The sequence below is a fragment of the Vombatus ursinus genome, unplaced genomic scaffold, assembly GCF_900497805.2.
Source record: "Vombatus ursinus unplaced genomic scaffold, bare-nosed wombat genome assembly UNPS02014773.1, whole genome shotgun sequence".
NCBI classification, from domain to species: Eukaryota; Metazoa; Chordata; class Mammalia; order Diprotodontia; family Vombatidae; genus Vombatus; species Vombatus ursinus.
This window is the reverse complement of record NW_020954551.1, coordinates 33,010,096-33,025,099: the sequence shown is the minus strand read 5'-3', so window position 1 is coordinate 33,025,099 and position 15,004 is coordinate 33,010,096. Positions and strand designations below refer to the sequence as shown.

Sequence of the window (15,004 nt, the reverse complement as noted above, 5' to 3'; positions counted from 1 at the left end):
ATGTCCAGATCAGTCAGTCCCTATTACTAATCTGTCATGTGAAGAGTTGACATGTTTAGAGTGGTTCCAGAGGGCAGGACTAGGAGTTATAGAGAGGCAGATTTTAGCTCAATATACCTGATGACAACTAAAAGTGTCCCACAATGGAAAGGTGCTGCCATGCTAAGGAATTAAGGTCCCTGTCCCCAGAGATCATAGGATCATAGATGCCAAGCTGGAAGGGACCTTAGAGATGCTCAAACCAAGGCTAGAAGACCCCTTGCCAGTTATGATTTAGAGGAGTTCCATGCATCAAGCCAGGTTGATTCTAGACTGAGACCCTAGGAACCAAAGATGTAGACCTGGATAAGAGGACTTGTTTCTCAGAAAGTGTATCCTCACAATAGGAATCATCTCTTAGGTTTGTCTAGATCTTTTAACTTTTCACAACACTTTGACCCCAAAGCAGCCTTATAAGGAGGGTAGTGGGGGGAGGGGGAAGAGGAAGGTTATTCTCCCTCTTTTACATATAAAAAATCTGAGGCTCAGAGAGGTTAGGTCACCTGTCCAGGACCACATAGCTTGGTCAATGGCAGAACTTGGGATTCCTTTAGCCTCTTTCATAGAGTTGAGGATACTGATGGATTTGCTTTCTTTCCGCCCTGTAGGACATCGAGAAGACCATGAGCACGGCCCTCCATGAGCTTCGAGAGCTTGAAAGGCAAAACACAGTCAAGCAGGCTCCAGATGTGGTCCTAGACACACTAGAGCCCATGAAGAACCCACCTCTGGGCTCCATTAGCTCAGAACCCGCCAGCCCCCTGCACACAATCGTCATCCGAGACCCAGATGCCGCCATGCGCCGCAGCAGCAGCTCCACCACAGAGATGATGACGACGTTCAAACCTGCGCTGTCTGCTCGGCTGGCAGGTGCCCAGCTCCGCCCTCCACCCATGCGGCCCATCCGCCCCGTCGTCCAGCACCGATCCAGCAGCAGCAGCAGCTCAGGGATGGGCAGCCCAGCGGTGACCCCCACCGAAAAGATGTTCCCCAACAGCTCCTCTGATAAGTCAGGGACCATGTAGTGCCCGAACCCCAGGGCCTCAAATGAAGGAAACCCGAGTTGTTGCTATTGACGGCCACTTCTTTCCAGGGCAAACCCCAGGGTGGGGATGTCTTTTGGTATCCGGAGAAGAAAAGTGGTCCAAAGACAACTTAACCAGGAAAGATGTGTGAAGCATTGAGTTTGTGGTATTGGTTGCCATCCGTATTTATCTATTTGCAGAAACGGATAGACATAGAGTGTGTGTATATATGCATAGGATATGTACATACACTGAAGTAATCTGAACAGAAGCTTTTCATAAGATTTCAGCAAAGTGTAAAAAGGCTTATTCTGCTTATTGTCACTGGAAATTATTCTCTCTCTATATATATATAGATATGTATGTATGTGTCTGTGGGTGTGTATATATATACATATTTATGCATCTATATACATATACTATATATGTAAACACACATACCAAGTGTACAAAGTATCATGTTCCTTTTTATGAAAATTAGATTTACCTCAGACCTGTGCCACTAAACATCTCCCGTGGAGTGGTTTGGTTGGATTTGTGGGGCTTCTCTGGGAGATTTTTGGGGCACACAGCAACTGTGCATGAAGCAATAGAGCTCTGACCTTTGGAGATTTCCCTTCCGTGTAAGTGGGCGTCTCAAGAGACTGTGGTGCGACTTCTGTAACTGTCTACTCAGAATGGAGACAGCAGCGCCACTGGCAAACAGGCTTTCCTCAGTGACTGGGGAGCCCCTTCATGTCAAGCCTTGAAAAACTCCTGGTAACCTACAAGAGGGATGAGGGTCAGCCGTCTGCCATTAAGGTATACTAAAAATGGACGACAAGAACCTTGCCACCCCACCCCACCCCCGACCACCAAACCGTTGTATTTGTGTGTAGAAAAGGGGATTATAAGTACCTAAGCCGAAACGTAGCACAGTGTTGTGTGTGTTTAAAAAAAAAAAAAAGGAAAAAAAAAGAGAATACAGCGGTGTTGAATACTTCCAGACCCAACAGAGCAGTAGTAATAAACCGATAGGTATAACTATAGTGGTTTAACTTAGACTGTTTGGGAAATCCTTAATTTGCCTTTTTCTCTTTTTTACTAATTATCACCGTGTCAAATTGGGACTAAACAGGCAAGGAGGCTTTGGTTTTCATTGGTTTATTTCAAGTTGCACAGTCATTCCCGAGAGTCTAACTTGGGTTGGGGTCCTCCTCTTGCATGAAACGCATGAGCCATATTTGACCAGATCAGACAGGAGCCAGTCTGATGGGGTAAGAGTTTGCACTTTTTGTACTGTATAATACAGCTGGTGGAGTTTATGCAAATGAAATTGCTTTCTGTTTCCTCCCTTTGGGGAGGAGAAAATGCGCTGATGGAGCAGGGATGCATGATTTCTTAATGTATGATGATCGAGTCTTCTCTCTCCTGACTGGGTTCAGGACCCTCTGTGTTTCTTTAGTTCATTTTCTTTTCTCTCCTGGTCTCTTGAATCCATTTCCCCAGGGAGGTGCCAAAAGCCACAGGGTATTGGAGCACAGGTGAACCCAGTTTGAATCTGAGCCCTCCTTCTTCGATCTTCACTTTCCCTCCAGGAAAACCAAATGCTCACCTTGTCTGGTTCTTCCTTCACTCCTACTTCCCTATACCAGATACTTCGTATTTACTTCCATAGCTGTGCTGATGAGCAAGGGAAGTTCTGCTCAAACCCTTGAAAACCTTCTGCTGGTATTAGAGGGGTAGATGGTGGTGAAATTTTCTTGCCAGCCTATCAAGGAGCCAGTTGTCATCTTGTATCAGTAACATCATCTGTTGCTCGCAGGGCTCACTAGATACATCAGAGGGAACTTCTGCCTCTGCCCTGGCCTCCTAGGAACATCAATCCCTGGAATTCTTCCATTAGTGATTCATTCCTCTAGCTTAAGCATTGTACCTGCACCCTTTGGAAAATATAACAGTATCCCCTCCCTACATGAAGCACGTCATATTAAGTCCTCAGGTCTCAGTGTTAATGAATGGGATGTTTTCCTGTCTGATAGCAAGAGCCAGGGTGCATGAGGATATTGGGTACCTGGAGAGGGAAAGGGTTCTGAAGACTGCAGAAAGGGGAAGAGTGGATATGTAGGAAGGGGAGCCAAAGACAAATTTCACATCCATCACAATTTTGCCTGAGGCCAGTCTTAGTTCTGTGAATTGGAAATCTTAATTATAAAAGAGACCTAAGATCACCTGAGTCAATCCCCTGCTGAACCATTATTGCCATTTTTGAGATTGGGTAACAGAGTTGCAGAGAAGTGACCTTGTCTGAGGTCACACAGCTGCTAAGCAGCAGAGCCAGGGCTAAAAACCTAGGTCACTTACCTCCTAATGCAGTGCTCTGTCCACTATACTGTACAATCCCTGGAATAAGTACCCTGGTGGTCACTTTTTTAAAAACTTCCTATAAGAGACTTGCCCATTTATAAAAAAAAGATATATAGACTGGTACATTTTGGTCACTTATTTGCAAGCCTGTTGTATCATCTTCTAGGAACTAAAGATTTCTTCCCTTCTGCCAAAGAGCCACAAGTCTGAATTTAGTCCTTCTGCCATTTTGGCTGAATGATCCCATACCACCAAGACAGCCATCTGCAAAATGAAAAATTCCACCTATCAACTGGGATGATTTTTTTTTCCTTCTCCAAATTTTGCCAATGATATTTCCCCCTATTGAATTTACTGTCATCTTGGGCTCTGGTGTAGATAAAACCTTAGTAATTTTCTTTTCAGCACCCCATTTTCTTCCTATGGAATTATTTCACACTTTCTCACTCAGGAAAGGCCTCCCACCTGGGTAGAGGTACCATAGCTACATTGCCCCCAGGGTGAACGCTGACCTGCTGGGCAGAAGCAAATAGAAGACAAATTCCTCGTGATTTTTTGCTCTCACTTTTCTCTCTCAACAGCCAGGACCCATGCATGCCTCACAACTCGTATCTTCCTGACCCTTGCCTGTTCTAGTCTGATCGATATTGTTGTGTTTGTTGAAATGCTATAAAAGTAACTATTGAAATGTAAACTGTATAAAAAAAGGCTAAACGTTAATGGTAGCCAGTGCCACTGACCAAATCTTTGCACTTAGTAGATAGATCAATATAAAAACAAAACAACCCTCCCCGCCACAAACCTAATCTTTCACTGTACAGTGTGTGTGTGGGGGAAATGTAATCATAAGTTAATAGTCCTCAGTATAATCAATTTTAAAAGGGGAAGTGGTGTTTACACACTTGTTCTTAAGCGTTGTTGAAAACTGTGATGATCTCAATTAGTTCTCTGGCTTTCTGGAGTTTTTTTGTTCTGTTTGTTTCACCTTAGTTGAACTCTTGAGGCCAAAGCCTTTTTGTCTTTCTGGGGGGGCAGGTGCTCAGTCTGTTCTAAAGATGAACCAGTGAGACACTCATTTAAAACTGACCAAAGACATGATTTCTGGTCCAGTTTCCCATGCTGTCCTGGAGAGAGGACCGTCATTTGCCAATCTTTCTCGGGGACTTGAGATCAAACCCTGCTTCCCACCCTGACCCCTTCTTTTTTTTTTTTCTTTTCCTCTTTAGTAACTGTGGGTCTCTATGAAATTCTTGCCTTTTCTTGTTTTCAGTGCGAATGTTTTCTCACCTTTAAGCGCCTTTAGAAAATCCCAGAACACAAGATTGGCATGAATCCTAAGCATGGGAAGTGAATGCTGCCTGATTTTTTCCTTTCATACCATTGGGTTAAATTCCCAAGGGAGGAGGGGACCTTTTAATCAAGAAATGGAGCAGTAGGAGGTGGGGAAAAAGATGAGCCACTTTTCTGATGTCATGGCTTATAAGATGATAAAGTAGAAAGTGTTCAAAGAAGGTCAACCAAGATGGCGAAGGACCTTGAGTCCTTGTCATAGGTGGATATGCTGAAGGAACTAGGGAATAAACGTCCTAGAGAAGAGAAACTTGGAGTGGGGGGGGTGGAGGGAGAGGGGGAAGACACATAGGGTGGTCATGTGGAGTTTCTGCCTCACAGAGCAGAACTAGGAACATTGGTCAGAAATGGCAAAAAAAAAAAAAAAAAAAGCAAATTTAAACTTCCTGAAAGCAAAAACTTGGAACAATGAGTCACCCCAAAGTTGAATGGGCCACCTCCATAGGATGCCAGACTCCCTTGGAGATCTTTCAGTAAAGACCGTTGGAGTAATCGTAGGACAAATTACGGAGGGAATTCTTCTTCAGCTTGAGGTTGGCCTACATGGCTCTGAGGTCCCTTCCCACTCTGAAATATTGGATTCTTTGATAGGAAGTGAGGGGACAGCTTGATAAACAGCTACAAAACATTTCTTCTCATAGTACATAACCTGAAGGGGAACACGGGCTTCCAAGAGGACCATAACTGGGACTTTTCTATTTGAGCTACTTGGACCAGCTGCTTGACTGGTTTTGTTGGGTTGCCTTGTTGGGTTTTCTCATTCTTTTAAGCACGAATGTGGAGGCCTTCCTACTACTTGGTGGTATGTTGGCACTTAAAGTGCAGAACCTGGCCAAAGGACAGACCCCAAGGACAAATGTCACAGTCTCTCCCCTCCCCCAAGTCTTTTGCTTCCTGATTTTTTCACTTATTTACCTTTTCCCCAACAAGGAACAACAATAACTATGATAATAATAACTCATTTATTTAGCACTTTAAGGTTCATAAAGCGCTTCCCTCATAACAACCCTGTGAGGTAGATGTTGCGAGTATTTTTCTCTCTCTTTTGCAGATGAGGAGACCTCTGTTTAGAATGGTGGTGGTGGTTGGGGGGGGGGGGGTGAGTTGCCTGGAGTTACACAGCTGTTAAGTGTCAAAAGTTCATGCCTGTCAGGCCAAGGCTTCTTCTGGTTGCCTCACAACTAACCATTGAGCAGTCCAGAAGGACCCCAAACCTAAAAAGGGTGGTGTAGATGGGGGAGACGGAAGGGAGAGACAGTAGGGAATAGGAGGAGGGGGTTGTTGATGAGTTGACTTCTGCTGTGCAGAGCAAATTCAGACATCTTAAGCCTGGGTTCAAATTCAGACATCTGTTTCTCCTGGATTGTTTGGAATTTTCCATCTTCAGGACAACTGGGATTCCCAGCTGTGCCAAGACTTCACCCAGGTTGAGGGCAGGGGCCAGGGAGGAGTGGCATTCCTGTAACATGTGGGACTTGCTGGGCTCCCCTCTTCCAGGCTTCCAGAGGTTGCTCTTTCCAGAAGTAGGCAGCCCATTCTCTGGTGCTGGCTTGGCAGCTTTTGCCAACTCCCCACCCCACATCAGCTGATTCCTCTTTCCCTTGGAACTCTCCCATGCCAGCCACTTCCAATGTGACTGTTCTCTGTAACCAGAACATTAGTGCACTTTTCCTTTCCTAAACAGAAAGTATATCCTGGATAGAGATTTTTTGTACATTTTGAACTCTATTATCTCCTAGCAGTGTGACAGTTTACACGGTTTGGCAGTAGAGACAATTCTGATCACTTTCCAGTGGCTGGCATTTCTTGTCTTCCCCTTTATCCCCTTTGCCTATTCCCACCCCCACCTCAATCTCACTGTATACAAACCAATCTAAGCAACCCGGGGAAACTGTGCCCTCCCCTCCCCACTTTGATGATCATCATTGTTCCTCTGGATATTGTTTCTGTATGGTACAACCAAATGTCCTTCATTTAGACTGTCTGTTTGCATCCTCTGTCCCTCCCACACACTGATGGTGCCCTGTAGACCAAGCCGCTGGTTTGACGTGGAGCTGTCCTGTGAAATAAAACAGCATAACTTTCTCAAACTGACTGCTGATGCTTTGTGCAATTGCCCAAACAGGCATTTGCTTGGGGTGGTGGGCTGCCTGGAGGTGATGCTGTCCTCACCCACAGTGCTTTGCTTCCTAGGGGAAGTGGAGGGGCTGGAAGGAGAGGGTGGGAGATGCTTTTGCTGTCCCTGGCTTTGGCCTTGAGTAGCGTTGCTTAATCTTGCTTAATTGACCAACATTTATTAATGGCCTGCCACGTATCAGGCAGTATGGTAAGTGCTAGAGAAACAAAGACAAAAGTCAGAGCACTCACTCTACCAGGGGATCACTAGGAAGTGAATATGCAAAACACATGCAAAAAAAGAACGTTATTTTAGGGACACTAACAATTTGGGGGGATCAGGAAAAGCCTTTAGAGGGAAGGGGCTCTTGAACTGAGCCAAGGAGTAGGGGAGTTGGATTTCCTAGAAGAAATGACGAAGTAGAGCATTCCAAGCATAGGTGGAACCACCTATGCAAAGTGGTTTAGAAAGACTGAAGTGAAGACCCTGGAATGGGTGTTTTCTAATATGAATCAAATCCCACGGTGTGGGGGAAGGGGGAAACATAATCAGAAATCCCTCTGTGTGTGTGTGTGTGTGTGTGTGTGTGTGTGTGTATAGGTCACATGATTATAATCATCAAGTTGATTCAATTAAAACAGGTAAGAACCTGGCTACTCACAAGGTACTGTCCTAGGTGATGGGGATACAAAAAAATGAATTTCCCTGCCCTCAGGAAGCTTGTATTCTACCAGGAAGTTACAACCTTTTACATAAATCAGTAAATGAAAAATACATACAGAGTAATTTCAGGAGGCAAAGAAATGAGGGTGCAAGGCTGGGGAGGCAGGATCAGAAAAGGTTTCATGTATAAGGTGATACTTGAAACTAGACTTTGAAAAAAAGCCAAGGATTCCAAGAGGCAGAAGTCTGGGGAGAGTCCATTCTCTAGCAAGAAGGCTTACTTTTACAAAGACAGGGAAGTGGGAGATATATATATCCTCTTTAAGGAAGAGCTAATTGGCCAGTCTCACTGGAATGGAGAGTTCTTGAAGGGAGGCAATATGATATGAGGCAGCAAAGGGAGGTGAGGGTCAAACAGTGAAGGGTTTTAAGTGGCAGACTGAGGATTTTTGTATCCTGTCTTAGTAGCAATAGGGGGCTACTGAAGATTTTTGAGTGGGAAGAGGATGATGTCAGATCTGTGTTTTGAGAATATCAGTTTGGCATCCACATGAAAACCATTATCAGTATTAATCATGAATTGATCCAAGCCACTAGTATGACCTGCTATCATGAAATGCTAGTGGCCAGCAAGAAGTTAGTTTTTGGGGGGCATCCGGGGAAGCATGTGGGCTGGCTATGTGGATTAGCAATAAAAATTGCAGTTGGCCTCATGTTCAACTTTCAGGCCACTCAGGAGGTAACAGCATCCTGGTAAAAACCAAACAAGTGGAATCTGGGGCAAAAAACAACAGCACAACTTTGTACAGACCAGTACATTTTGTGAGTGTAGACAGTCCCTGGTTTATGTGTTGTGATCACTATCTTTTCCTTTTCACAAATTGGGTTTTAAACTGTTGCCTGGAGGGAGGATCTATTAGGAAATCACCAGAAGGGGATGGAGAGGCCATCAGATCCAGTCTTCTCATTTTATGATGATGCCCTGAGGTATTAAGGCTAAAGGTAAAGAGGAGAGACAGAGACAGAAACAGCAAGACTAATTGACTTGACCAAGGCCACATAGAAAATAAATAGTAGATTCAGGTCTTTTAAACCATTGTGCTTTTTCCATGACAGTACTTCCCTACAGGATAACTTCTGGGAGCTGTTCTGTTCACTATATTCTCAAGGCTGACCACACTCCGTGGATTTAGCCTATGATTGGGTTGACCCAGAATTCCTATAGCATGGGGTGGATTCTAGGAGCATAAACAGAGCTGGGAAGGACTATAGAGATTTCTTAGTCTAGCTGCTTTGTTTGGCAGATGAGAAAACTGGGACTCACAGAAGTTAGAAGACCTGCCCAGGGTCATACACGTAGTAGAGTTGAGTAGTGAGTCGTTGACTGCTGACTCCAAATCCAGTGCTTTTTCTACTACAGGACGTCCACTGGGATACTATTTGGTCAAGGAACACCGTGGCTCCTAGTCAGGACCTTGGGCAGGTCCTGATCGGCAGATTACCTACTGGTGATCTGCACCAGTAGGGAGAGGCCCTCATGCCAGTGAATCATTGGTCCTTAGAATATTGAGGGAAAAAAAATAAGAGGCTTTATGGTTAAATGGATAGACACAGCCTGTGTTAGGAGTCAGGAAGACCTGGGTTCATGGTCAAGTCAAATTAATCTCTCCATATCCCAGGCAATTTTCCAAAACCTTAAGTTTAAGAGTGACTGCCAGATTGCCTGGATAGAGAGGGGTTCCCTAGTAGTGAAATCATAGGTTGGACCCCCCCCCCCCCCCCCAAAAAAAAGGACTTCTCAAGATTAGGCTTTGGAGATATTTACCCAGGTTGACTTGTCCAGGGTTACATAGGCAATAAGTAGCCGAGCCAGATGTTCTGATTTAAAAGTCTCCGTACTCTTTCCTACCAATCCTGCAAGATGTATACAAGTAGCTGTTCCATGAGTCTGTGATCCCTTCCAGCTGTAACTCTCAAGTTATGACCCAAAGAGATGACAGAAACTGTTTTGAAATGATAAGTGCCTGGTGCTTTTAATATTAGTTATAAGAAATAAGCATTATCTCTTCTACAAAAGCCCTTCTGTGATGTTTCATCCCAACATGGAGGTGACCTGGGATATCGAAGTCTGTGCCAGCAGAACAAGACACTGGTAGATTCTGCCAAGCTGAAAAAGTCCTTGAATGGGAGCCAGAGACATGCAGTCTAGCATCTGGAGACTAGCTCATCTTCTTCCTTTTAAATCTGGAGCAGGGCTTCTTATCTGAGTCTGTGAACTTGGTTTGAAAAATACTTTTGGTAACTGAATTTCAACATAATTGGTATCCTTTGTAATCCAATATGTATTTTATTTTATGCATGTATTCCAAGAAGGGATTTATCAGAGGCTTCACCAGACTGTTAAAGGGATCCAGGGAACACACAAAAGGGTTAAGAATCCCTGATTTATGGGCAAGTTCAAGGGTGTTCTTATTATCCCAGCACACTGACTCACTTGGTCAAGATAGCACCATGAATGAGCATTGGGGTCAGGATTAAAGCCCAAACCACCTCACTGTTATCCCAATGTTCTTTCCTCTGAGCCAAGCTGCTTTACACTTTGGGGGAGGAAAACTCAAGTCATCAAGGACAATTTTTTTTAACAAGGAAAAGTATCTCATCTAGAAAAGAATGTAGTGTTCAAACATTTGTAGAACGTTAGACTGTGGAAGGGACCATAGGGATTATCTAAATCCAAGCACTTCATTTTACAATAAACCAGTCAACAAGCATTTGTTAGATGCTTACCTTTCAGCAGGCGCTGTGCTAAATGCTGGAGATACAAAGAAAGGCAAAAAACAGCCCCTGTCCACAAGGAGTTTACATTTGAATAGAGGAGATCACGTGTGAATTACTGGGGAGATTAAAAGTATACACAGAGCAGATGAAAATAATTTGAAAGGGGGAGGCAGTACAGCTGGGGGGACTGGGAAGGTGAGATTTTACAGCCTGGCATCTAAAGCTCTCTGTGTTCTGGTTCTAGCCAACTTTTCCAACCTTATTTCTCATTACTCCTCTTCATTCGCAGGATCATGCAGCAGCTGCTAGAACACATCTGGAGTGCAAACACTCCAACAAAACTAGGCTACTAGGGGCAAGGAGGTAGTACAGTGGATAGAGCACTGGCCCTAGAATCAGGAGGATCTGAGTTCAAATCCAGCTTCAGACACTTAGCTATGTGACCCTGGGCAAGTCACTTAACCCCAATTGCCTGCAACTCCTGAGTCCTGCATTCCCCCCTGCTGCCTTCTCATGCCTATACTATACTTCTTCTTCATCTCTGTCATTCAAAGTTCTTCTCTTCCTTCAAGACATAACTCCAGTACCATGTTACTCACGAAGCCTCCAGGTGGAAGTGGTCACTCCTTCCTCAAAATTTTCTACATTTTTCTTTTGCCTTTTTCCTATCTTGTCTACCCTGTATTCAGTGTACTTGTGCACTTGTCCTCTCCTGCCTCTAAGATCATGGAATCATAATTAGAGTTGGAAGAACCTTGGAGGTCATCTAATCCATCTTCCCCATTTTACAGATGAGGAAACTGAGATTCAGAGGTTAAATGATTTGGTGAAGTCACACAGATAGAAAGTAGAAGGTCCAGTATTCAAACTCTTATCATAGATCATAGATTTAGAGCTGGAAGGGACCTTAGAGATGACTGAGGACAATCTCCTCATTTTACAGATGATGAAACTGAGGCTATGATGCTGTAGATTCACATTATCTAACCTCAACTGGGTTGTCACCTTGCGTGATGACCTTTTTATTTCCTTATTGGCTCTCTCAGTCATACTTCAAAATGAGAATTTTTCTTAGATCTCAAACATACACTTCTTGACTTATTCTCTCAGGAGATGATCTCCTCATCTTTCAATTAACTGAGAAAGTTTAGAACATTCATTATGAGCTCCCTCGTCTCCCTGACCCTCCACCTCAAAATCCTTCTACACATCCCCCCATCCACTCTTCTTCAGCTCTAGTCTCTAAAGGAAGAAGGTGGTCCTTCTCCTTAACAAAAGCCCCTCCCCTTCCATCTTTGAGAGCTTGCTTTTTCCATCATTCTCTCTGTCTCTCTCTCTCTCTGTCTCTGTCTGTCTGTCTGTCTCTCTCTCTCTCTCTCTCTTTCTCTCTCTCTGATCATTTTCATTCTCTATCTTTGGGCTCCTTTCCTACTGCCTATAAACATACCTTATATAGGTATATATAAGGTGTGTATATATATATCTATACCACATATATATATATACCATATATATATATATATATATATAAAGGTAAGCATAAACAGGTCTCCTTATTCTTAAAAAACAAAGCAAAAATCAAAACCTTTCACTAATTCTTTAGTCCTCTCAAGCTCTGACCTATGTCTCTCCTTCCCTTCACTGCTAAACTCGAGCTATTTCTGTTGTTTCCAGTTTTTAGTTACTCATTCATTCCTCAAACCCTTTAAATTTTGCTCCTAACCCCACTGCTCTACTGAAAGTGCTCTTTCAAAAGGTAGTGGAGCTCTCAATTACTGACTTTGATGGTGTTTTCTTAGCCCTCATCTTTCATGATCTCTTCAGGAGTTTGGGATATTGTCAACCAATCCCTTTCCTGTATGTTGTCTCCATTAATAACTTCTGTGACATTACTTTCTCCCGAGGCTTTTCCTACCTCCTGGGGATCTGGAAATTTGTAGCATGAAAACTTCCAGTCACAAAAGATTGGATAATTGAGAGGAAGTGCCAGATGGGAGAAGTGGAGGTAATTTATTACATGAAAGGGTTAATCCAGAAAACCAGGGAGATTCTCCAGATTCTCATACCTAGAGTATCTTTAACTCTTTCCTCACCCATAAGTTGGTTGCTAGATCTCTGCAGTTCTATCTCGAGATCATATCCTGTCTTCCCTTTACTCACTGATACAGATTAGTTCAATTCGACTGATACTTATTATATATAATAGTAATACTTATTTAGCCCTTTAAGGTTTGCAAGAGTTTTACAAATGTCATCTCATTTAACCCTCACAACAATCTGAAAGCAAGGTGCTATACTTATCCCCATTTTGCAGATGAGGAAACTGAGGCACTGAGGCTGAGTTGCAGGGACATACAGCTAGTGTCAGAGTCTGGATTCGAATTCAGCTGTTCTTGATTCCTGGTGCGTCACTCTATCTATCCACAGCACCACCTAGCTGTCTGTTATTACCCCTCTAGCAGGGACCTATACATTACTATTATTATTATTATTATTATTATTATTATGGGCAATTAGGGTTACGTGACTTGCCCAGGGTCACACAGCTAATAAGTGTCAAGAGTTTGGTCTGAGGCCAGATTTGAACTCAGGTCCTCCTGACTTCAGGGCCAGTGCTCTATCCACTGCACCACATAGCTGTCCCCGGACCTATACATTCTGAGAACATTCTATGAGATGGGTTAAAAAATATGTGAGGGCTAAAGAGGTGTTTGTATCTTAAAGGGTCAGGGTTATGCTTCCCCTTCCCTGGGGGATAAGCTATGAGAAGTAGTGAAGTAGCTAGGGCTATACAGGGCTATAAAGGATACTGGGGAAGAGAGAGATTTGATGGAGAAACCGAAACAAACGAAAACCTAAAAACAGAGACACTTAATGCAGATGGAAGATAGGTGGTTTGGGGGAGAGTGGCTATTATCACTGCCCCCATTATTCCACCTCCACCTACAGTTGCCTATGGGGCAGTTGGGACTGCTGGAGAAGAAAACAGCACAGCAGCGAGTGAGCATTTTGAGCAGGTGACCAGGTGGAATTGCAGCTAAAGAGAGAGACCAGAGAGTGAAGAAGCTGGGCCCTGGGTGCTCCAGCTACCTTCACTTATAGTGGACAGAGTAGGTATCAGAGTCAATGATGGTTACTAACTCTTCATTTGGAGACTAGGTACCAGCCGAAGGTGGGAAATCTGCAGCCTCAAGGCCACATGTGGCCCTCTAGGTCCTCAAAGGCAGCCCTTTGACTGAATCCAAACTTCACAGGATAAATCCGCTTAATAAAAGGATTTGTTCTGTAAAACTTGGACTCAGTCAAAAGGTGGCACCCAAGGACCTAGAAGACCACATGTGGCCTCAAGGTGACAGGTTCCCCACCCCTGTACCAGACAGAGAAGAGGCTGTTTTCCAATTCCACATCTTGCTGCCTGAGATGGCCAATAGTGACTCCCAAGGTCCCCCCCCCCACTTCTTTCTTTTGAAGCATTGTATAGACATTCTGCTCCAGTTAATTCCAAAGCTAGCTTTCTCTAGATAAAAAGATTGCTCTTAACTACTTTTGGATTCATTCGTGTCCTTATTTGCGAACGGGGTGGGGGAGGGTGCTGCAAGGGAAAGAGGTACAGTATTTATAATGGTATACAGAGAGGAAGATGGATGTCTGACCTCTCTGTCTAAAGTGCTAGGATTATTTTTGTCCTAGCTGGGGGCTCTGAGCTAAAAGATAAGAGAATCAAACTGGGTTGATTATTCATAATTAAAAAAAAATAAACCTTCCCATAGGCAGAACTAAGCTGGCTGGGGTTTTTCTACTTTCAGACTAAAATGAGGCAGATCTCCATTTTGTTGTCAGGAAAAAGACTGGGCTATTGGGTCACACTCACTTTTTTCTCCCCTCCTCCCTACATGTACAAAAATAACTCTCTGCAAGTGTTGAGTTGAGGGAGGTGATTAAAGAATAGAATGTGCCATTTGGGAAAAGAGGAAGCATGGCTGGATCTAAACGGCAACTTCCGAATTCTAAAGAGGGGGCTCTTCGAGTGACTGAGTACTTTTAAACCTTTTGGCTTGACTCTTCATTTCCCAACTTATACTCAAGTATGTATAAGACACCAAGTTAAGCACTGAGTATATAAATTTTTAAAATGATATAGTCTCTGTCCTCAACTTGCTTATATTCAAAATGATGCTCTTAGGAGCTCAAGTTACTGAGGATAGTTTAATCCTCAGAAGTAAGACTGAAAATATAGTAATAATTCACATTTAGGTTATACTCTAAGTCTCACAATGACACTGTAGAGTAGATACTGCAAGTATTCTTATTCTCCTCTTACAGATATGGAGACAGAGGCACAAATAAATGAAATGATTTGTCCAAGATCATATCAGGAACCAAGAGTCAAACTCAGATCTCTCTTGACTGTAGGTCCTATACTCTTGCCGCTATACCACACCACCTGTAGGAGAGGAAGAACAATGCCTTAATTCATACTGAATGGGAATGATAATGGAATCTTTTCTGAGAACAGTATCTGAAGAGGGTGGGAGTGGTGTACTCTGGGAAAAGGGCACAGAAAGCAGAGGAGGGGATGCAAAAGGCAAACCCTGCCAGCACCACAGTTTATCCATCTGTCCCTATCTCACCCAGTCTCTTCTTCCTAGAGAGTGAGTCAGAAAGACAGGCCATGGGAAGAACAGAG

General features: G+C 43.6%; 1 protein-coding gene across 2 annotated transcripts in view; it reads left to right on the top strand.

The window, feature by feature from the left end:
- The window catches only part of SRGAP3 (SLIT-ROBO Rho GTPase activating protein 3), a 274,861-nt gene extending 269,843 nt beyond the window's left edge, over window positions 1-5,018 (top strand). The window contains exon 22 of one of the 2 annotated variants that reach the window (XM_027864072.1): window positions 648-5,018. In XM_027864072.1, coding sequence (XP_027719873.1) covers window positions 648-1,064 — 417 coding nt within the window. In that variant the 3' untranslated portion in view covers window positions 1,065-5,018. The remainder of the gene's footprint in view (window positions 1-647) is intronic. The other variant, XM_027864073.1, reaches the window with a different exon arrangement.
- Window positions 5,019-15,004: the final 9,986 nt, after the last annotated feature.